The sequence below is a fragment of the Melanaphis sacchari genome, unplaced genomic scaffold, assembly GCF_002803265.2.
Source record: "Melanaphis sacchari strain LSU unplaced genomic scaffold, SCAv2.0 Contig20_pilon_pilon, whole genome shotgun sequence".
In the NCBI taxonomy this organism is placed as follows: Eukaryota; Metazoa; Arthropoda; class Insecta; order Hemiptera; family Aphididae; genus Melanaphis; species Melanaphis sacchari.
Window position 1 is genome coordinate 1,996,300 of NW_020271042.1, and position 27,194 is coordinate 2,023,493.

A 27,194-nucleotide genomic window follows, 5' to 3' on the forward strand; every position below is an offset into this window, starting at 1 on the left:
GAATTATGCCAAACGAAAGGAATCGCGATCTGTGTTATTTACGATGTAAATATATACATTTTATTTCCATAACATACATTTTTATTCACAAATTGTACTGCAATACGTCTTTATACGCTGTACACTTTTAAATAATGGGTGGGTTAAAAAATAAGAAATAATAATAACAAAATTTTCAAAATTTTTACGGCGTACACATATGAAAACAAGAAATTGTCGATCATTTTTGGAAATAGTAAATCGATTTTTACAAAGCAAACAACAATAGTACATATTATACATTATTTTTATGTTACATGTCATCGAACAATTGAGCGAGACTAATCGCCGGCCCGCGGACATCATTTACTTAGGTGAAGACACTCTTTGCGGCATTGGTCGCGCGTGAAACGATGGACGACGACCGCGGCACGGAGGATAACGTTTCCAGTGCGACAGAAAAGAGTGGTAGGACCGAAAACAGTGTCGATGCGGGTAATGACTTGCTTCCGTATCGATAATGGTGACAGCTACTTATTGGCAAGGAAACTATAATACGTTTGGAATAAAAATGTCAGCATGCAGTGCCGAACTACCGACCCTGCAACAATTTCCAGGTACGTTGCATGTATGCGGCGTCGGTGATAAGTGATAACCGGATGCAGATATGATTGACGGGTCGAATGTCGAATATTATAAAACATCAGGTAGAGGCATTTACGAGTGTATAATTTATATTTGTATTATACTTTCGGCGAATTACATATTTAGTTTTTACTCTCTAGGCGATAGCTTTGGCCGAAACTTATCCTTTGTTTGTGTATACTCATTACTCGTGCTACCAATTTCTACCATCTATAATAAATTGTAATAAATTGATAGGCCTTTTTATCATATCTGTTGAGTTACTAAGGCTACGATTCAAATAAATTTATTTGTGAATGTTGATTATAAGTCTATTTTCTACATATTGTTTCACGGCAACTACAGTGCAATAACACATTCTCTAAATATCATTGATGTCATTTTTAATCTATTGAGTGCAAATAGAATTAAACTAATATAGTTCAAAACAATTCAAGTAAACTGAAATAAAAACATTTTAATTAGTGTAAATAATGTATCGCGTTTATAGTTCAATGCTGTACACTTAACATGGTACACACATTTATTATGCGATGAATATTGGCATGTTCTGTAACGTTGTTAGTTTAGCGAATATTTTATATTCCTAGACCTAAAAAATGAATTTATTAGGTTGTAATAAATTTAAATTTCAAACAAATTTCCGTAATAAACATACTTAGAGATCGTAAATTGTACAAATAATTTCCCTTTATCAATTTACCCACCAAACCGTATCATTCTCAATAATATATTTTAAGGACCTATGTTATATAAACATTTAGACTGTCATCATTACAATATTTTGAATTGAACATTAATCTTGTCAAAGGACTGGAAAATTCAAAATCATGACTTGTCACGTGACTGGATTTTTTTTCAACTCTATAGAAACCAGCATTAATGCAAACGATGTCTTAACTCGATTTCTGCAGGCGTCATCACTGAAATATTTGGCATAGATATGTAAAGCTTTGTTAATAAACTAGCGTACTTATGTAACATAATTGAAGGTATGTCTTAATATTTTATAATAAATTTAAGAATACAATTAATTGTTTACTGTAACAACTGTGTTGAAATAATTGAAAGACAAATACAAATATTATATTTATATTTCAACACTATATAGCTGCAACCATATCTATAACGACAACATTAAAAAAAAAAGAAAAAATCGTTGGAACAATATTATATTTACCTATTAAAATATACTTAAGTAAAATTGTTAAAATTATTATAGTCTACAGTTAACCTATTTATGTTCTAAATGATAAATCTTGGTTGTATGATTTACACGTCTTTAATTTTTTGATATAGGTTTCATTTTATTATTTTTATTTAAATCATAATGTATTCCCAATACAAAATATGTATAAATAATATTTTTTTTCTTAAAATATTCAATAAATATATAATATATCACGCATATAGCCATATATTGATATAATATGTATATTTTATTTACTAAAACCACAAGTGTAAATAGTATGTATGGTTCATAATGGAATAAGTAACTTATGTAATATACTTGAATTTCTATGGTGATTACTTATTAGATTAGGTATAACGCGTGCATATTTTATGAGTTATTAATAGCGTTTTCAATAATTCAAAAATTAAATAATATAGTTCTTAAATACTTATTAACTGATTCAGTGATTCGTTACTAGTACAATACGTGTATAATAATATCGTTAAATAAACTAGTAATGTTTTCTTTACATAAAAAAATACGTTCTAACGGTTTCTATTACACGATTATAATTTATTTGTTCAAAATTGGACAGAAATGTGTGTACTATTAAATAATATATTGAACAATATTAATGTGCACCATCTCATAATTAGATACAGCGGATTGAACATTTAAAAAACAAACCTAAATCCATAACAAATCTAGTGAACTACATTATGTAATTTTACAGTTACGGATGTATTTAAATAGAAGTTGATTCGCAAAATTTAATTAGTTACAAGAAAAAAAAAATAATACTTTTTATTCTTATCACAGCAACTAATAAATTATAGTCTATTAGAAAACTGCCAACCGTACTTGACGATTTGCGTCATATTTTTCATATAATATCATCATTGTACGCATACAAATGTGTTATGTCAAACGCGGTGTCTGTTTTTAATAAATTTTTCTATTTTGTAAACATTGCATAATATTTCCTAATTGATGGTTCTATAAAATATTAATTATTATGCAATGTGTGTTATTAAATATCAAGTACAAAATAATTCCACATAATATATGCCTTATCCATAATATCTAAGTTTGTACTAACATTTTCTTTGGCATCTTGTAAAAGATAAGAAACAACTATATTATCAAAGTTGGTCAACCTTTATTCGTGATTTAAAAATAGAAGGCAATAAATAAATTTATTTTACGTAATTTAGAGATAATTATAATTCCATTAGTCATTATAAACAATAAATAAGTGACTAGTTTATTTTTAAATAAACAATTAATAATTGATAATAAATAGTTATAAGTTAAGATAATTGTTAGGCTTAACTGCTCAAATAAAAAAATATCGTTAAAAAACTGTTTAAATATGTATCCAGATTTAGATGAAAAATATTCTTCTAGATTTTGTAATGGTGTAAAGCTCTGTGTCATCTCTTTTACAAAAAGTATAATTATTGAAGTTGAAATTTTGACCGGATGTGCAAAGGGAGAAAAATTATTTTTACCTAAAATACCATAATACCCCAACGATTTTTTTGTTAAATTTAGAAGAGTTCGGTTTCCAATAAAACAAATAAAAGTCTATTTTGCGATGACAATAAACAAAGCTCAAGGTCAAACTTTAACTTATTGTGATATAGATTTAGAAAATAACTGTTTCTCACATGGACAATTGTATGTGGCATTTTCAAAAGTTGGAAGACTTGACCATTTATACGTTTATGCACCATAAAATAAAATCCTAAATGTTGTATACCAAAAGGTTTTAACTTAAGTCATTTTAGAAATAAGCAATTAAATATAAAATCATTTGTAAATATTTATAAATCAAGTTAAATTATACAAATTATAATAATAATTATAGAATCATTATATTATTGTTTTTTTATAATTCAACAACTACTACTATTTAGCACTTGATAAAATTAAATAAAATTTTAAGAAACCACAAACTACACATAAGCGAAGCCGGGTAATTCGGCTAATATATTATTTATTTCCGTTTCTTTGATGTATACATTATTTGCATTTATTTACATAATATATAAGGTACAAAAAATTATTTAAAGGATCATTCAGCAGTATTTTCATTTTTTTCGAATTACATTTATATGATATTAATAAATATATATATATATATATATTACTTATTTAATATACATATATTAAATATATATTATTTTATATATATACGTATTTATGAACACCTATATTCAATAGACGGTCGGACAACTGCTACCAACATTGATTTACATAATATGAGATGAAGAATAAGAATGACTTTTTTTTTTTTTTTGTTAAATTTTAAGGACCAAACGAATCCAGTTTAGGATTTCTAAACTGTGTTGTGAATATGAAAATTATGTACTTTATTATAACATATACAGCAGTCACTATTAATTACACCATATCTCATCAATATTTGGTTTGTATACTAATCATTTGCATTTTATTTGATATAAATCCATCACATTTTATCGTGTTGGATAAGATTTGGTTAAATTATCTAGTAATCTATTGGAAACAATATATCCGTATGTATTGCGTAATATGATCATTGTAAATTGTAAAAACACAGTTATAGGTACTCTCGTCAAAAGTGCTTTTGGAAGAAAAAAAACCGTCTTTGTATTTGGAAAAATAGTTCCCATATATAAAACTATGTATATATTATATAAATGTGTGTTACACAGACTAAATTACCAAAACTAGTTTAGTAGTTATTCTGTTGTGATGATCCGTTTTGTCGTTTGTAATTTTGTGGGCGTATACTTACATAGCAATTTTACAACGATCGTAATTAGAAAGCTAAGATGATTAAAACCTCATAAACCCAATATTCTGACGCGCTACAACCTAAGATAAATGCTCTTCTGAGGTTACTATAATATTATGTTCGTCAGGTACTCGGGTTTAGATTGGATACATCCATACATCTGATTTCCAATAATAGTAATCTAGCTATAATTCTAAAATAGTAAGTATTAGTATTATTATTATATATTATTTACATCGTTGACTACAAACTCGCACATGATCTAGAATTAAAAAAAAGATCAATCATAACTATGTTATTATGGATTTCTTTTCAGTTTTTAGAAACTTCAGTAATTTTTATAGATATTTTAATCGACATTTTATAAGTACCTAAATAGTTCATTTGAATTGTGTCAAAAACATAAAATTTAATCATATAAGTCAATTTTTCATTCCTTTTTTTAATTTTTTTCATTAAAATCCCTGTCAAATTACATATTATCTAGAGTTATTGTATTAAGTAATGTATGAGTTGTTGAATTTTTTAATATTAATGAAAAAAAGTTTTTATTATTAATTAATATTTAATTATAAATCACTCTCATCACTTTGACTTATTTAAATAATTAAATTATAATTATGTGAAATACTATAAAATGTATCATTCATGCTTTAATAAGATTTAAATCACTTCATACTATAAAGTGTATAATTTATACTAATATTAAAGTTTAGTAAAAAAGTACAGCATCAATAAATACAATGGTATTATTGTATTAATACTTCAATAAATATTTAATTACCTTAAAAAATATAATACGATCATAAACATAATGTACATATTTTAATGACATATTAATTAATTATTAAAAATCTTTAACTATTGCGAAATATTTAATTTGTATAATGTGATATATTATTTTTAATTTGAGTTATTTTAATAAAACATTTTGTACTTATATAAATATTATTAAATATCATACACATTGGGATAAACTAACAGTAAAAATAAAAATAATAAAAAACTATTAATTTTGGGTTAACGGATTACACTTAAAAAAAAACTTTATACTAATAACCTGTTTTGATGATGCTTTATCTAAAAATAATAATATGTATGTAATACACAAATATGTATATTAACTATTAAGTAGGTATACATATAAAATAACGTGCTGTGCCGTTCATCGCGTTGTATTTATATACATACGCATATAATATTAACTGTTCAAGTTGTTTCCTTAGGTACAGCCCACAGGCTTTACTGCCTTAACCCTCGTCGAATGACCGCTTAATATATAGGATCAACATACATTATTATGACCTCTTCTCGGGTCTCGGATCTGACTTTACGACCTACCACTCATACTCATTTCTGAATTCTTTCAACCGGTTAACGCCTCTGATGCACATTATATGCATGTATATGTGTATATTTATATAATATTGTTACTACTCCAAACAAGTTTTATTGTAGGGTAATATTTTTTCATTTCGTGTATAGGTATATAGGTAGCAGGTACTTATGAGATGTAAATAACATTGACATACAATTTTTGCATAATGTCAAGTTCAGTGACACGAATTACGATAGTTATAGAAAAAAAAAATACGAAGAAGCGTACTTAGATTGAGTTCAATAGAATATCAAGAGTTATATTTTATCGCAATGTAAAAATACTGTAAATTAAAAAAAAAAAAAAAATGATACCATTTTGATAATACATATTTTTGCGGCAAGCTTTTCAGGTTAGGTTTGCATTCTAGGGGAAAGGAAAACAATGTAATCAAGCCAACATAGAATGGACCGATCTTATAACAATCAAACAAAGAAGAGAAGTAAAAATTAAGTATAGTATATTTCGCCGGAGTGCAGGAGTGTCTAGCCTGCAGAATCCGACACAACCGTTCTGTCGCTATTGCCAAACCAGAACAGAGCCTGAGATTGAGTTTTTTTTAATATTTAATACGGTTTCAATATTGACATAATTAACCGAAAAAAAAAATAATTTACTTTTTATTTTTTTATATTATGATAATCATATAATATGGATATAAGTATATTAATCATAGTAATCATATACATTACAATTATGCTTTGTAGATAAGGATAATAGTAGTTATAACTTATAACTTATACTGGTACATATGTAAAAATTTAAATTCGGTACTAATAAGTTTTTTTAAGTAAATACATCAATAAATTATGGTTTTTTATTGATACAATATCTTCAAGATTTGTTGGTAGTGGAAAAATGTTTCTCTCTTTAGCTGAGTATGTGCATTCAAGGAAGTGTTTTATAGATAATATTAAAGGCGTGTTCCAGAAGTCACACAAAGATGTTGGTTATTTTTTCATTAAGTGAATGGTGGGTAATATTTGTGTTGTCAATTTTTATACGTAATCATATTGTTTGTTCTAGTCTTGTACAGGAGGCAATATTAGGATATGGATTTGGAACTAAAAAGTCTTTATTTAGTGGAGTTAATTAATGGATTCCTTGTCTCATAGAAGTTTGTGTACTTATTTTTGCTCCTCTCCAAAACACAATCAATTAAATGGTGTCTTTAAGAGATGACAATTTTATTTTAAGTTATTTTTACTAGAGAATAAAAATTAACCCAATTTTGCGCAGTATGAACGGTGTGCGTAAGTTTTTTTTTACGAAACATCAAGCAAATACTGAACATTACCGTAAATAAGCCCTAGTTTAAAACACTACAGATTTAAATACCTATTAAAATAATAAAATTATTATCATTATTAATACGTGTCGGTTGTGTTATAATACGCGTTGAAGTCCCTACATGTGATGGTGGAAGAGAAAACCCGTTACATGTCGTGTCTGAACGCTAGCCTGGTCCGTGCCGTGTATCCGGCGGTCAGTCCGTTCGGTACGCCTGCCGAAGTCATACACGTGCGCGAAAACTTAACCGAAATCTTGCGAGACGCGATCGTCCTAACATATTTATATAGTGTCATCGTATCGCGTAAACAATATTTTTTGTTTAAAATTATTATTATTATTATTATTATTATTATTGTCGTGTTTTAAAATTGACCAGCGGCCGTTGTTCACTGCATATCGTCACATTATTGTTATACCCACGGAAAAACGATCCAGTAACCATAATATTATATTGAGTGGCGGTAATTATCCCTCGCATTGCGATAAGTTATTCAAAATTGGACGCACAATAGGACGATATATACTAATTCTTGAGGTCAGTATAATATAAATAATTATTGCTTTATGATAAAACCGTAAAATTGTTACTAAACTTATGAAGGATATTTTATAAGAATAAATACGTATCTACATATTATTATGTTCTATTTTATTTTGACTTAGAGTTTTGGATTTAAATTACAATGAACAATAAAATATAATTAAGAATATTACGCTTTCTATAAATAATTAACTACCTAAATACTCGTAATAATATTTACAGGTTCAATGTTTTTGTTATTTTTATTATCTAAGTTTGAACATAAAGCTCACATTTTCTATTTTTAAAAAGCTAAAAATATCTTTCAAAGTCTCTTTAACATTTTAGTCAATAGGTATTTTATTTATTTATTTTGTATTTTGATTAAATTATTTTGTAAATATTTATACTACTTATGTATTAAAATTATTTTATTTGTATGAACATGTGTAAAATTTATAAATATACAATAGTTATAGAAATAACATGTTAGAAACTATAATTTTTTAATGATTTTTAAATATGTATGGTAAAATTTACTACAATTAAATTATTACCAGTTAGAATGTTTTTGGGTTTTAACATTATACTAAATTTCTACTGTAATTCTTCCTTATTACTGTTATTATACTAATGAAAATATATAACAATTTAAATCGCATTCATTCATTGTACTTTAATTTTTTTTATTTAAAAATTATACTGTGAGATAATTTTATATAGTTAAATTACATAACTTTGAATTTTTTAACTATATTCTATTAAGATTTATAAATTTCCGTGTATATGTTTCCGGAATACGAAATTTGGAGAGTTCTCATAAATAGTAAAAAGTATTTTTATCATATCATATCATTGTTACAATAATTAATTTAGGAAGTTTTTGTAGGATTAAATAGAACATATTAACCCTGATATTTGGTTTCTTTTTTAATGGATATAATATGCATTGAAAAAAAAACAACTATAAAGCTAATGATTTTAATTATTGTTAAATTTTTCTCATAATTTTGTGCATTAAAATAATACTATCGAAATATTCGTATGTTAAATTTAATTGTTTATAGCAGGGGTCGGAAACCTTCTTACTTACGTAGACCATATATTTTATTAACTTTTCATTAAGCCATTGAGGGCCGCATACAAAATTAAAGTAAACGTTATTAAAAAAAAAAATTGAACATATAATACTAATATTTTAAGGATATCAAAAATCATAATAAGAGTTTCACAAGGATATCATTAAAAACTAACATTGAATAAAAAAAAAAAATGAATAGAAAAAATTTAAGAATTAAAAAAAAAAAATATTGATTAATTCTTGAATTAAAAAGAATATAAATATTTAGTTTCTAGTGTGATTTTTAAGGTTGAATTTTTCTTGCTAATTCGTTTATATCCGCTTTCATATCGAATATTGATATTCTTAAAACTACATTCAAGTGTTCGTCATTTAATCGTAAACAATATTTATTTTTTCGATATTTTTTATTCTATTTTTTTTTTTTTTTAATGTTTATTCAGAAAGATAAGTGTTATCAAAAGTAGTACATTTTTTAGTAAGACTTAAAAAGCCTATTTTGGAAAGACTTGAGTAAAATAAATTTAATTCATTACTTTCTTTAAAAACAGTTAAAAAAAAAAAAAAAACATCATTGTTTTGCAATTCTATGACTTTCATCTGTAAATTAGATTCAATATCGTCAATGTCAACAGAAATAAGGTTGTGAAACAACTTGACTTATTTTTGTGTATAAAAGTCAAAATGTTGTATTAAAAATGCATTTTGAAGGTTTTCAATTATTATTTGAAAAATTAATTTTTATAGTTTCCAAGTATGAAGTTGATTTGGATAATTCGATTATATTTTACAATATGAGAAATGATCCAAGCGCTGTTCATTGATATATTTTTATAATAATTTTAAATTCATTTAAAATTATTTTATATCTTATAATAATTAAATTTAATTGACATTTTTAACATTATGATATGTATTTGAAGAACCACTGAAAAAAATTCCACGGGTCGTGGGTTGCCGGTGCCTGATATAAAGTATAAAATAATGCTTATAAATTCATCGTTTTTAAACAAAGAGTATGAATATCAATTATATTTTTTAACTAAAAGTGAAATAAATGGTTTAGTTAGTTTTTATTGCAAATAAGAAAAATATAAAATAGTGTACTCACATTGTAATAATTTTAATGGACTTAAACTTTTAATTAATTAGTTATTATTGTTATACAGTATATTAATACTTACTGTTAATATTTATTGTTTACTAAGAATCATTAGATTAATAATTGGAAAATTTAAAATATATTTGTGTAATTTATAATTGTTAAGTTTAATAAGTGTATATTAAAAGACTTGAGAGTTTAGGTATATACCACCTAATATTAAATTCAAAAATTTTTAAACAGTTAAAGATACTGAAAATTCGCATAATATATGTCAAGTTATTCTGAGATTATAGCTCACATATTTTGTAAGTACTTTCTGTTAAGTAAAGATAACAGCATGTCATAATTTACATATTATACTCGTATTTGTACATATTTGTACAATATATACATATTTTTATATTTTATTTTTTAACAAATAAATACTAAAGTAAAATTATTTTATAAATAGTTATTTAATATAGATTAAATTTTTTTAAGAAAAGCAAGATTCCTAGTAAATTAATAAAATATGTTAAATAAAATATAATAGTATAAGTATTATTATTTGTCCTAAATAGATAAAAGTAAATAAATATATTAAATTAATAAAATATAAGTAATATAATTGAATTTATTATTATAAATCAACATAAGTGATCAGGATAATATCATAGGTAAGTATTTTACATTATAAAATATTATAAACGAGGATCATCACATTATATATAAGAGATCATACAACCCGTAATGTATTTATCCATGAAAGTGTTTTTTTATGAAACAAACTTACAGTATAGTACTCACAGTAGCCTTAACAAATTTTTATCTAACATACAAAAGAAATATATTATAAGCTAGCATGTTAATTATTATTGTTTTTTGTTTTTTGTTTTTTTTTTTTTTTATATATATATACCTTAAGGCTCTAAGACATTCCAAATTATTTATTCGTATAGATTATTTTTTTATTACGTTCGTTTATTGAAAATGATAACAAGAAAAAAAAACACTTTGACACGGATAAACTTATCTTATACGGGTATATATAGTGTGAAAAATTGGTAAATCTATTATAAATAATAATGTACTCGTAAGTTGACTCCATATAAATCTATTTTTTAAATAATCTAATTATTATACAACCACAATAGCTGATATTATTATATGACCATTTTTAAAAAACTCTGATTTAGTAGGTACTTAAGTATATTATAGATTAAATATTTTTATTCGCCATTAAAATTAAATTAGAATTGCCTTTAAATAGCATATTCTTATACTTACTCTTGATAAAATAAGTAATTTGAACTTATTAAATAATTATTATTTATAATACATATGATAAAGTGAAATAGAGATGAAAAATTTGAAAAATTTGAACATATAATTTTTTGTTGGGGTTGTAGATATGTCATTTTTTTTATAAACGTGATTTATTACAATATAAACAATAAAAAATTATATTTTAAACACCTTAGTCATGTTAATTAATATCAATAATATGGAGAGAACTTTCGCTCGGAGTAATGTATATTTCACTTTTGAATACAAAGATGAATAATAATAATAATGACAATATAATGACGACTTCTATAAGTTTTGCCAATTCGATTTTTATAGTAATACGGGGTATTAATTTTATTTTGATTACAATACATATCTGAGAGTATATAATATAATAATAATTATAATATTCAATATTGTAGACCTAAGTCTTATTATATTGTAATCATGGTGTATAATGCGTATTGTATTGATCGTGATGACATGCGCTATGTAAACAAACTATTGCCATATTTACACAATATATTATAACAATCATACAGCAATCTAACAGAGAAAATATAATATATTATATTATGTAGGTACCTACCTATGGAAATATAACTCTTGTATCCATTCGTATAAGTTAATAATAGACTACCGTCAATAAAGGTACGTATACTTAAATTATATATTATTGTACACGTGTATATAGTATATACTATATATTATACGACCGTTTGTTGACGGATGCGGAGATCCAAATTGACCGTAAAAACGGCAGTGTCGATTAACCGGTCATTGTAGCAGCATCATCAGCGTGGCTATTATATATAGTTGAAGATTTGGTGATTTTCTGTCTATGATTATACTCGGTTATATATATTATACCTGTGTATACACGATGGCCAATTTATAACTTGCTACACTCTCCTTTCAATTGTGAATAAAAAAAAATATGTTTTTATATTTATACCGTTTATGAAGTATTTCTATGTTCTATCACGGCGTAATTTTGTTTTTTTTTTTTTTGTATCGTAGTAATTTTTTGTTCATGAGCATTTAAAAACTAGATGAGCAAAATATCTCAGATTTATAGTGCACCTAAATGAATGCAACTGAATGAATGTTTAATACATATATAACCATATAGTATATTATAAAGTGCCATTTACTTTCGTTCATTTATAGTTCGTGAGATGAAAACGCATTCTTTACGTCACACGTATATAATGTGTTTTACTTGTATAATATAAAATTAATGATATGTACGTATCGAATATTATAGGTTTTTTTTTTTTTTATGTATGTGTGTATTCAATATTCGCACACGACAGAAATGACAATAATAAAGATAACATGACGATGACCTACGTCTGCACTTCACTAAATATGATGTAAATACCTTCCTCGTCAGTGACCTTCGAAATATGTACTTCTACTTATTACTGTTGGTGACTTCAATGAAAACAGTGTCTAGGTCATGTTATTATTTAAATACTGTCACTCAAGCTCTTAGCTAGCGCGGTGTTCATTATAATATGACCTAAATATTATTATAATACACGCTATATCCGCTTTTTTTTTGTCAGCTGCCTTGGTGTTGCGTGTGCACAGCGCAAAAATTGTTGACATTACCGTTAGCTGTCTATACACCGGATTATTCAAGACGTAATTTAATGTGCATTGGTCGAAAAAAACCAGTCGCTGAAATTTGAATTGGAGATTTTAAACGATTATTGAAAATATAATAAATCATTGAATATAGCTGCCTACAAACCAATTATTTTTCTTGTGATCAATTTCACTATGTAAAAAAAAAACCTTGCTCCGCAAAGATTATTTTTGACTACCCGTTATTTATAATACGTTATTATAATAATATATTTATATAGTTTTCATTAATATAAATTTTATTTTTTTTTCATAAAATTATTCTTCTAATGGTGTATTTAAAGTTAAAAATGACTCCGGACCCTATAATAATAAAGAAGTTCATAAAAAATTGAAATGCTTTTAATATGTATAGGTACAGAAACATTTATCCAAAGTTTGTCAAATTAATTTTTCATTATAGTAAACTTTTGATCATTTAGAGTTAAAAAATGTTGACAATACAATATTTGTAAAAATAATTGAAAATTATAATTAAATTGCTATAAATAATTTCAATACTATAAAATTATGAAACAAATAACCTTAAAAATATTTAAATACTTATATTATCCAAGTTCTTTTTTGAATAATAAACTTGCCGCACATCGAATCACGTATGTGAATATTCAAATCACTCCTTCACTTAAATATATAAAAAAAAAAAAAAAAAATATATAAATATATATTTTAAATATATTGATAATTAAAAAAAAAAAATGAATTTCTTGGCTTTTCCTCGTAAATATTGAAATTTTCTACATTTTTTTTTTAAATATATGGGACGACAAAAGCACGTAAAAGTTATTATTTTTTAAAAAGACATAAAATGGAAAATGTATTTATAAACAAGGAACAGATGTTTCTAACTCATTTTAGATTTTAAATTATATGTAGTTATTATATAGTTTTATAAACTATAATCGTAATTTTGACGATTTTTTACATTAATAATATTTATGAAGTAGGTAGATTTATGACATTTATATAACTCACATAACTGCATTATATTATATTTTAAACTAAAGTAACTTTTATTTTTAATTATTTTGTCAAAGATTACACATGTATCCTTAAGTGCATTAAAGTTTGACAGTTCATTATTTCCATCTTCGCCGAGTAAAAACATCGATGGAAATCTCATTTATCATGGCGATTATAGGTTTTTTTTAAACAACAGGTTTAATAAATCATTATTCTACTTATTAATATCTATTATACTATTAAGAGATATAATAATTAATCATTAGAACCAGTTACAGATGTAAAACGACGAATTAAAATAACTTATGTTGGCACTGTAACCAGTGTTGAAGATTCATAGCGAATAGCAATTATGTATTATAATTTATAAATGATAGTTATTATAAACTTATTTAAGTGCACATTAATCATAATATTTAAATGTTAATTAATGAGTTAACCTGTTTAACTAGTTAAGGTTGAGAAAAAAATGGTAATACAACGCATTCGTGAGGCATTATTAAATAATACGTGTATGTTTTGAAAATCATACACACAAACAGTAGAACACACAAATTTAAAATACCTGTAACTATAATATACTATATACCTATTTATATATTAAGGCAAATATTAAGTTGTAAATAAAATAAAATAAAAAAACAAAACAAAAAATGAAAAAATAGTTTTTCATATGATAGTACAATATTACCATAAAATAAATACATTCAGTATGACAATATATAAGATATATACCTCCCTACATATATAACGAAATATACGCGTGGTTCCGTTATAAGAGATATTATTATCGAAATGATTTTCGATCGGTTCGAAAACCGGATTGACGTAACACTAGTATATTATTATGATTACGCAGACGAAGATGTTACAACGCACGTTTGTTATAAATTTATAATATTTATTATATCCGCACTGAGTATCTATGTATGATATATATATTATAATGGCAACAATGATCTTAGTAATATATACTTTTATATGTTTACATATATATTATTAAGCAAAACTACTAGCATAAACAGGAGAGTAGGAGTAATTTTTTTAACGTATCTAAATATGATAATATTAGTGCCATAGTAATATTTTAATTGTTGTAATGAACATATACCACAACGTGTGTGGCAATAGCGATTTTGGACACAGCGCTGTTTCCTCGTTTTTATTGTATCGAACTGACGAAAACCGGTAACAATTTATTATTACTATTATTATTATTATTATTATTATAGTGTATAATATGCGTTATAAGATTCAGGTCGTATCCAGGATACGCGTGCACATATTATTATAATTTTTTATCAGTTATGAACTTATGAATACCTACGACGACGGGGTCGGCCGGACACCAGTCAGCAAGCAAACTTATCGGCGTACAGTTATCTACATACCTATCCGAATGCCGCGGACGCGTATGCCGTGTACGCGTAAATAATTTAATATAATGTTATCTTTAATGTGCTATTTGTGCGTGTGTGTGTGTGTGCGCGCGCGACTTCAATATATTAATACGTACACTTGAGTCGTACACCAGAGACGTGTTTTAGCGCTAGGAGATTTTAACGCTCCGGCATTCCGTTTGAATAATAGTAATAATAACACTATGTACACGTTATTATAATAATAATATGTTTAACCCCGCCATTAGCTTTTATTCCAATTCGTTTGTTTATTTTTTTTTTCAACTTACTTTATATTTCCAATGAAACGTATTGAATCAATACATAATTTCTAATTTCTTAGATACAATAATTATATTATTGTTACCTAGTATTTGTTACTGTTTCTCGTGTTGTTCAAATATGTTGTTGATGAATTATTAATTAATTTGTTAAATAATAATTTAATTTTCCTAACCAAAAAAAAAAAAAAAAATTGAAAATGCATATTCAAAAAATTTGAAATATTTATAGAATTTTATTTTTGATTTAATACATAGATATAAGATACATGTAATAGGTATAGGTATAAGTATTATAGGTTTATGTACTATGCATTTGTGACCTACCGCTATACATTACATTTTTTTTTTAAATCTGGATATGCCACTGTTCAAAATTTTTATCTCCCATAAATAAATTTGTTATATTGTTTCTTTATATGATATGAAAAATTAAAATATTCATTAATTCGAACAATGGACATAAAATATATAGTAATAATTTTAAAAATTCAGATATAAATCAACAATAATAAATTAGAAAAAATGCATTGTAGCAAATGATTTGTTGAAACTTGAGGCACTCCATATACATTATTAAGTATGCCTAACTGCAAGTCCTTGATATAATTACAAAACAATGTAAAGATCGCTGCCTGTAGTGTACCTCTTATGTAATATTATATCGAATTCGTAGTAATTGAAACGTAGAAGTGTGACTATGTCTAAATGTCTTAAATGCACAAATGCGCTAACTAAAAGCCTATATACATATAATGTGATTGTAACACTTTATTATTTTGTTATACAGTTATGATCTGCGGCTTGTCTTGGATACATATCGCTATCTTTAACATTAAAGCGTAGCATATGCATAACCGATATGCTATTGCAGACGCTATGTAATTAATTAAAACGCGTCCAGGTTTTCAAAACGTAACTTAACTTTTCTCTACTATCTAGTATAGGAATAACATGTCGACTCATTTTATGGTTGTAGCCAGTGTATATGTATTATAAATTCTGTCGATTCTGTCGGTTCACTAGCTACAATATTACCTTTTCCGAAAATTATTCGTAGTTTTTTTTTTTGTGATTTTACATCATAAACATGGTAAATGGCTGATTAACAGCAATTTTTGAAACTTTTGAAAACTTCCACTATAAAGGTATATTGTGCTATTTTGAGATTCTACAGAATAATTTACTTGTCAACAAGCCTCTTAATTGTGTTCATGCAGGTGTGTATTCAACAAACAAAAATATCATACTTTGCAATTTTTTTTTTTAGAAATTCTAATTTATTTTTTTCTGAAAACTGAATATTTAAAATCTGTATAATATGATATATAGTCAATCGTATTTAGCCTTACGTTGTACACTGCAACATATTATTACACTTTTTACATATAATTTTCGGTATTCGTGTACGGATCGTCAATACACCATTTCGATCGATAATAATTCACGTCGATTGCAAGTCGTGTCCCTAGGTATACTTTAGTTTATTGTAGTCTGGTATATTCCATATCATATCAAAATGTTCACAGGAACATAAATAATAAGAATGTAGTATTTTATTTTTCCCATCATCAGTGCCGAAGCTACAAGATTGTTGAAATACTTTTAAAGACGAGAAAACACCAAAAAACCGCGATTGCATCACATTAGAGCGGTTATAACCTGCATCGATGCACCGCACACACATCTATATAAGTACATAATATAATATATTATATGTACGCATTTAGTTCAACGGTTGTGCATAATATTATGTTAAGATGTTAATAATAATCATAATCATTGTATATAGCATACGTTTCGGTCGCACAACTTCACACGCACCTGAATTACTATGTTCGAAAAAAATACTAGTCAATGATATACCTATATCGGTATATAACTGACGAATGTAGACCGAGACCAATTATTCGACTCATACTACTGTTTTTGTCATTGATATTGCTATTATAAGATAAATATTAAATATATATATATATAAATACAAAACGATTTTTATTTTTTTGTCTATTTTTTCCATTCTCGGAGACAATGCCCGTAATAACTTCACGCAGCACGCAATATTGTATTATACACATGCACACTGGTTAAGTATAGGCCGTTATCATATATTTATATCAATGTGACATTTATCAGATGAAGTATCCGACTGAGAAATTCGTTTATCGACGTCTTCCCCGTGGCTCCGGTGCAATTGTATCAATCGAATAAGATCTCATTACAATATACATATACTACATAATCATCTAAATCAAATCGAGAAACTGCGTCACTAGTCTGCGGCCATCGACGTAAAAAAGAAATAAGAGCTTGCTAATTGAAGTGTTTCAGCAGTTCGCTTCCCACATAGATTAAGAAATCGAAAAACAATAGGACAAAATTACGGCAAAATTTGGTTACACTTAATTATAATATATTTATATATGTAACATATTTATTAAATGGTGTAATACCGTCGTGTCGTTAAAGATTTTTATTCGTCACAAACTATTTTAAGAGAGTGCTACAATCATATCTGATCGACTTTTGTCAATTATTTTGATGACCGGTCGCATGTTTATGGTCCGTATCAAGAGTAGACATAATTCTTCAAAACATTTCAGTGATTATTGGTGTTTTAGGAAAACGAATGTCAATATACAAAAATGTATATATTTAACTACATTTATAAATAAAGTTACATGCTACAATGACACACATACCAAATTGTTAATATTTACTTAAGGGCATTAATTATTTTTGGAAGAAATTGAAATGACAACACAAGAGTTGATGTGTATAAAAATAAATAATATTTTTATAATTAATATAATATATCCTACATAATAATAATTATACTCAAAAGAGTTTTCAAAAATGTAAAAACACTTTTAGATGGATACGTGGATAATTTATTATTTTTACATAAAAATATTTTTATATTTTTAGTTTTTACATGATTATAATATGTACCTAGTACCAATACGTTTAAATATGATAAAATTTAATAATATACATGAATAATTCAACTAAAAAAAATAATTCTAAATCGGTATTAAAGAGGATTATCTTTTCAGTTTAATCAGGAAATTAAATATTTTATGATCTATGAATACTACCGCAAGTGGTTCTCACGATTATAATATTTTAATTTTTATGACATCGTTTTTCACACGATTTAAAAAAAATTTTACTGAATAAAGTCTACAATTTATTTTAAATTAACTGAAAATCAAAGTAAAAATCTTACATAATTTTAAATGAATTTTGATTTTAAATATCAATTAATGGTTAAAATATATGAACATAAATAATATTACTAGAGACTATTATGTGTAAATGATTTTATATTATTGTAATGCAGATTGTAAACAATTTAGTTTTTAACAGTGTTAATAGGTAAAATTTAAATATTGTACTTATTTAGTAAATATTTTGTGTATTTAATAACTTTCTTAGTTAATAGTAACTGTGATATATAATTGTCACTAATAGTGTACATCAAATAGACAGGTTTGTATACAACTTTAATGTTTTGATTAGTTCGCGTAGTACTCTAAATACCGAATACAAAATAAAAAAAGTATGGTTACATATTTTAATACAAATTAAATAGTTAATATTTTTGAACGCCTAGTTAAACTTGGTATGATTTATTAATTTTTAATGCAATTATTTGTGTTTTAAAATACTGTTGATTTTTCTACTATATTATTATTATAATGAATTAATCACAAAAACTTGTTTGTTAATAATATTATAATAATTATAATGTAATATTTTTATTTCGTGACTGAGAGATACTCACATATAAATACTCGTAAATGAACAATTATAATAATAATCATCGTTAATAGTCTATAAGTATTTATGCTTTAGTGTTTAGAAACTAAAATATGCTGTCAATGATTAAATGAAAAAATTCAATGTAATATATTTTAATATATTTTATAAACTCATTATTGATAACATTGAATTAAAATTGTGCCTAATTTATAAAAAATGCTACAAAAACAATTTAAATGAATCGTTAAAAATTTGTCTATAACCATAATCAACTTAACTTTTAACATTAAAAATATTACATTTGATTATAATCAGTAAGTAATTTTGATAAAAAATGATGTTATAAGTAAGTCTTACATATTTTTATATCATTAAGTGTATACTTACTAATGTAATAATTCTATTTACTCTTAATAAGAAAATATTTTTATAAAAAGATTAACGTTAGCACTTTTTAAGTAGAACATTTATCCAATTTTATTCATTATCATTTAGGAACTAGGTGAAGGTGAATTTTCAGTAAATTTATGCATGCAAAATTATAACTGCAGTCGTACAATATCGTACAACATACTAGAAATTCATCTAAACCTTAAGTACATACATGTTTTATTTCTAATAATCCATCTAAAAATTCTAAAATATATACAATAAAATTAATGAATATTAGATCCATGGTTAAATTTTAACAGGCATAGTTAGTATAAAAAATATAAATACTAAAAAAAAAAAGAAGATTTGTTCAATATTTTATAAATAACATAGTTTATAAATAGGCGACTATTATACGTTGATATTTTTAGAAAAATTAATTTTACTTTAATGGCTTATAGTTATATTAAATACCTAAAAATTCTATGTTACAAAGAATAATAAAAAAAATAAATAAGATATTTTACAAAAATATATTGTTATAGCATGTATAGTATGATAGTATATAATATCTAAATAGCTGAGTGTTTAAAATAAAGATCAAACATAAAAGAAAAATGTTAATTATATTATGTTCTATTGAAATATACGTATAGTTTATAGTGCTAGATTATACCCATAACGCTGTACACAACAAATTGCGTGTGTCAAAAAATAAACTGCGTTGCTGAGACCTAGATTTCATAATTTTTCTAAAAAAATTAATCAATTATTGTCTTATGATTTTGAAATTTTTGTTGGTTTAATTTTCGTGTTCTTATATTTAACTCAGGTATTTTTTTTATTTTTTCAATCCCTTTTATAACATTTATTGTTCAATAAATAATGATAAGAATGATACCTATGTATGGCTAATGAGAATGCATTCTTTTTATAATATTTTTTTAAATTTGTTTAATCAATAAAATTATAAACTAATTATTATTTTTCTATTATTATATTTTTTTATTATAGTACCACCAATTTGATTATTATCATTATTAATTAAATTTTTTATTCACTTTGTCTATTTTTTATGAAAATATAAATAGATTAAATAAATAAATAATTTGATTTAAAATCCAATTTTAACTCGCGGAACATTGACGTTTTGAACAAAACGTTTCATGCTATGTTTTAACGATGGTGATTCAAGGCACACTTTAATAGAATATATACTGTAATAGTTCCAGTGCTCGACCAGCAACGCGGAATGACATCTGAACTTCGTGTAAACCAGAAAAGGCGTATATTAATAAAGACCTTGCTCTGTTAGCCGGTATTACTTGTATAGTTGTATACCTGTATACTTACCATGTATACATTATATATATATTTTTTTGTTACAAGAAGATTACATACCATGGCTTTAAATTAAAATTGGTTGCTGTGTTGTGATCATTTTTTTTTACATTTCATCTATGAAACCAAATAAAGATAATATGCAGTCGTATTAAACGCGAAATGGTCGTATCACGTGATACGTGGTCCGTTATAACGATTTATTAATATGTATTTTTTTCTTTTCTTGCAGACATGACTTGTGGTATAGAATGTATCGACAAATGGCTGACGAAAGCATTTTACAGGCTTGGCCTAGTAGTTGCCAAACATCCAGGGTACTTTCTTATGGTACCTGTATTTTTGACAGCCATCTGTATCACCGGATTTCAACGAGTTAAATTCGAAATTGATCCCGAATATTTGTTCAGTCCCGAACAAGGACCTGGCAAGACCGAGCGAGCGATTGTTGAAAGTCATTTTAAGATGAACTATTCGTCACTTTTCAATCCGACGCGGATCACCAGACCAGGTATAGAAAAGGCATTATGTTTAAAAATTTAATTTATATATAGTATAATATAAACAACAATAATATAAGAATTTAAACATAAACCTACATAGTACATTAATTGTTATGTTTTTAAAATACTTTTATTAAGGTTGAATTAACCTTACCTATATATAATAAAGTACTTATATGTATTTATTTTTATAATCTATAATATTTATTACTTTACATTTTTGATAATAGCCGAAACATTTCTTGTGTCATATTTATTATAATCAATTATGTTAAAGTAGATAGGAAGTAATAAAAATAATAATTTAATCCATCAACAATTATTTAAATAATTATATATACAATTTGAGTATAATTATAAAAAAAAAATGGTATTTTATTAATTCATTATGAACACTTAAAATACAATAAATACTAAAATGTAAAATAAGCTTGTAGAGTATAAAATACAATCGTTCATGACTTGAGAGGTTTTAAAATAATAACATACGTAGCAGTTTTGTACATTATTTTAAATAACAAAAATAATACAAAGCTTATGGAATGAAAAATTTGACCTTACTTAGATTTAAAAAAAAAGGTCAAATAACAATGCATTTTTAAATTAATAGCATCTTTTTATATTCACTTATACAGTTATAACGGGACATTTTAATCATGAAAGATATTTTATGTGATTCATATCAATCTTGTCTAAATTAAATAATAATAGTTTCTGGGTAACGTTTCACAAACAGCAAATTAATAATTATATTTTTTTTTTTTTAACAAACATAAGTTATATATAATGTATTTTATTCTATAGAAACTTTTTATCTTTAAATCTAACATTAATACACGATTATTAAAACAATTTTTAAACACATTTCGGGAAATTTATTTAAAGCATAAAAAAAAAACATATAACAAATTATTATTATAATATGATTGGAAGTTTCATTAAAAGTTAATTAGAAGCGTTTGAATGGTTGATGTTTTTATTTACATTCATTATTACACCTATATTTATATTTACGATTTATAAGTTATTATAAAAATCTAATTTTATATTTATATATATTAATAATGATTTATAATACGAAATAATACGGTTTCATGAACAATGAAGTAGTACATAATGTAGAGATTTAAAGTCTCTAAAAATGTAATATTTTGTTTTATATCAAAATAAAATGCATTTTATTCACATTATATTTCCTCTATAATTTATAAATATATTATATTTTAGGTCGATTTGGTCGAGTAATTGTTATACCTAAACGGGGTGACACAATGTTATCAGTTGAAATATGGAAAGAGTTACGAATACTTGACGATATTATCAGAAATGCTTCAATCACTTGGGGTCCAGAGAACACTGTATATAAGTATGATGATATATGTGCTCGGTGGATAGACCAGTGTTTTCCGAATGACATCTTAAATCTAGACTATGTGATGAACGATGTAGTAAATGGTAGCTTGAAACTGACGTTTCCTATAATGTTTAATCCAGTTACGTGGGACGCACATACGTTTCCTGTTTACTTCGGTGGTACTGAAGTAGATGAAGATGGATTGATTACAAGAGTACCGGCGTTACAACTAGTTTACTTTATTACAGCTGATACTAAAGCACAAGATGAAAGGTAACAATGAATTTAATTAAAAGTTTAGTTAGTTTGTTTTACCGAATGTTGACTATAAACTAGTGCTTTAATTAATATTATTATAAATATTAATTTCAAGGTTATCGACCGTATGTAGAACCAGATTGTTTGATAATATAAAATAATAATATAATTTGTATTCAATTGTTTTCAAAAACATTATACTTAATATTTCTAATTCTTATTATAATTGTTTTTCAATACGATGATGAGCTTTTTCAATAAGTTTAGATAAAAACTATGATAAATACAGTAAAATCTATTTATATAATATAGTATAACATTTATAAGGCATGTCAAGTGTTATTTATTTTTAAAGTTAAGTATTATTAAATTATTTTATTTTTTATGTTATACTGTATATATTTTAATAATATAAAATTTACTGTCTGTTTTTGTTTAAAGAAAATTAAAACTAAATTAAATTCAATCAAAATTAATTATTAATTTGTTTAAAACTTTAATACTTACAAAATACATCATAGTAACAATGTATTCTATGAATTCATAAAACATAAAGCATAAAGACAAATAATTTAATTTTCGCTATTATTTTTACTAAGGAAAAAAACCTAAAAAGCTCTCGTTGCTTTATGACCTACAAAATATTAACTTTCGAATTTTAACTTATTATTATTCTAAAAGATTTATTTTTTTATTTTTTTGTAAATAGAAAGTAAATTTTACAACGCTTCAATTTACATGGACTTTAATCAGCCTTTTTTAATTTTAATTATACCTGTATACTTTAACTTTTACTACTGAATAAATCATTAATTCGTTCAACAATACATACATATTGACAAATTTTGACATATTTAGAACAATTTACTTTAGGTATCTATAACATAACAAGATACGTTATAAGATCCTTACAATTTCCAAGTATTTAAAATAAACAGTTGTTTAAGATTACCGACTGTATACGTTGATAGTTATAATATTCACTGTAGAGTTCAGTGTCAATGATAATACAACATTAATGTTACACGACGGTAACAAGAATATTGGATTTTTAACAGGGGTTCGGTGTGGGAAGAGGCGTTTTTGAACGTGGTTGGCAAGGCCGAAGACTCTGGACGGTTTAGTTATATATCTACAGCTCGCTTTGGGTCCAGAACGTTGGATATCGAGCTGGAAAATAACACCAGAACGGTAGTGCCATACTTCTCATCGGCGTTCATCTTGATGGCCGTCTTCTCTGTGGTAACGTGCATGATGACCGACTGGGTGCGCAGCAAACCCTTGCTTGGGCTCATGGGCAACGTGTCCGCCGCAATGGCCACAATCGCCGCGTTTGGCTTTGCCGTTTATGTCGGAATACCGTTCATCGGCATAAACTTTGTGTCACCATTCCTTATGTGCAGTGAGTATGATAAATAATAATTATTCTATTACCAACTATAAAATATAATTTATTTATATCGTTGATTGAACGTGATATTGATAGCACGTAGCCTGAAATATAAGGGTTTATGGGTCTCAGAGACTACAATTATCGATTTCCGAGGTGTCCCTATCGGAATTTTAGGAATAAAGAGTTTTATCTGTTTTAACTCTATAATTACATTATTTAAACGGTATGGTAACATTAAACAAATATTTCTATTTGAAAAAATGAAGAAATATCCTATAATATAGTGAAACAAATATAATCAAATCTTAATCGGTTTTAATTAAAAAACAAAACATATTCATTTTTTAATTAAAAAAATTAGTTTTGGATTTATTGATTTATTTTGCATCATCATGGAGATTCACTTGTATCAAACCTAGGCAGTAAGGTATTTAAATTGTGCCCCTAAATGCTAAAATATATGTTTATACGATGCGTGAGTCTTGTGATTAACCTACCTATATTTTTTTTTAGTCCTGGTCATATCCTGTATATAATAAAAATAATTATTTATGACTAGTGTATTATTAAATATGTAGACGTGAGAATACATTGGGATAAGAGCTGATTATCTCAAAATAGAAATTCTACCTGTTTTTTTCTTTCTATAACTTAAGAAGAAAAAAACCAGAAATTCAATTATATTCAATGCAAATCCACAAAGTTTCTATCGATTGAAATATATATAAGATAAAATTGTTTATTTGTTGTTTTTAATGTAGGTACGATAAATTGATTTAAAAGTAATTGATAGTTGACTATTACGGCATAGATAAAATATTAATAAGCATGTATAGAACTATATTAATGAGTTGACGTTTTGATCCGTAGAACATAAGGCTTATATTTATCTATACAATTTGAAACATTAATATTTAGTTGTACATGTTAATTTAAATAATTTAGTTAATGCGTTACGGCTTACCAAATAATTTTACTAAATATCTGCAAATAATATGTAGTTAAAATATGTAACGGAGTAGGTATATTTTAATTAGCTTATGTTTGTTTCTGTAATCACTGGGTTAGTCAATAGTCTGTACCATGAAAAGTAGGTAAGAATAAATTTAATCTAATTTTTCGTGTTCTTAATAAGTGGTAGTAGTTACGAATTATATGTTTTTTCTCGTGTATAATAACTGAATTGTGAACACTGAATATATTAAGCTACTTTTGATAATTTAAGCGTTTCAAATTAAAAAGTTTTAGAAAACATAACTGTAGGCAGATAACAGTTGGTTTTCTTGTTATATACTAATTATTATTAGGGTATATTTTATACAATATAATAATATTATACATTGGTTTTCATACAAATGTATTTAGGTACTAAAAATTCATTATTTATTATTATTTTTAATATTTATATAAATTCATATTACATTTTTTTCCATTATTTTTCAAAATTAACTTTTTATTAAAAAAGTTCAATAAAATGAATTAACTAACACACCTACAGAATAATTATGTGTTTTAAATATATTACTTTACATAAGTTCATTATTTTAAAAATATACTCATAACATAAAATAATAAAATTTAGATCTGTATAATATATAAATAAGTAGCATACCTACTATAGCAATATTATACGGTATCTGTCTATTTGAAATCGACATAAAGTTCCCAATTGTCCTATTTTATGTATCTTAATGTTATTTCATTGTTGTAGGATAGATACTTGCAACCTATTTTAATATTATATAAATCGTGCATAGTCGTGTATAATTATCGGATCGTATAACAATGTAAAATCAACTAAAAATAATAATAAAAGAAACATGTGACTACGAATAATCCGATATGTGATTATTAGCCATTCCGTTGTTGTTCATGACACTGATTTATTTGACACACATTCACTGACATGCGCACACATCTAAACAGACAATTTTCACTTTTTACACAAAGTATAGGATAATATATTATCTAAAACAATTAAAATTACATATAATTTAAACTTAATTCGTACATGTTCGTTCTAATCAGTTAAGAATCTTTAACAGTATAACCTCAGTTTCCGTTTATACTATTTATGCTTGTTTTCTTTTTTTCTTTTTTTTTATCTCATAAACACATAAGATATTTTTAAGCATACAATATATTTTATGACATTATATTATTATTTATTCAAAATATCTTAAATAATATTCGTGATTAAACTAAATCGATGTGCTTAACCTAAAATCTACGATTAAATTTTCTCCTATTATCTATTGAGTATAAAACGCTATAGGGTATAGGTCACTGTAGTACATTTTTAGTATTATAATATAAAAACTATAGATAATTATTTTTTTGAAGAACTGGAAATGTGTTCATGTTATTGCTGTCAAAATGCTATCTGTACAGCTTACGGCAAATAGACAGTTAAATCGCGCTTAATCCACAATGCATAATGTACATGCACACGTGATTTATATTACAATTTACAATGATCGTTCGACGCATAACTCTTCTTCTAGACATCGTTCACTGTAAGTTTAAAATTGTATTCATTTTTTATGCCTGAATATTTAAATACGAATATATTTCAATAACGAAGAGTTATGTTCAAAAGTAAACTTTGTTTACTTAATTCAGCCCGATAAAAATGTCCATTGTATAACATTTAAATGTTTATATTATTTTATTATTTGCTCATTAAAA

The 27,194-nt window shown here is 25.2% G+C and overlaps 1 protein-coding gene across 1 annotated transcript in view; it reads left to right on the top strand.

Annotated features, from left to right (window-relative positions):
• Positions 1–7,463: 7,463 nt before the first annotated feature.
• Positions 7,464–27,194, top strand: part of LOC112593604 (patched domain-containing protein 3) — a 31,872-nt gene continuing 12,141 nt past the window's right edge. Inside the window, exons 1-4 of the mRNA XM_025338083.1 lie at positions 7,464–7,786; positions 21,231–21,509; positions 22,729–23,128; positions 24,172–24,515. Of these exons, the coding sequence (XP_025193868.1) occupies positions 21,233–21,509; positions 22,729–23,128; positions 24,172–24,515 (1,021 nt within the window). The 5' untranslated portion in view covers positions 7,464–7,786; positions 21,231–21,232. The remainder of the gene's footprint in view (positions 7,787–21,230; positions 21,510–22,728; positions 23,129–24,171; positions 24,516–27,194) is intronic.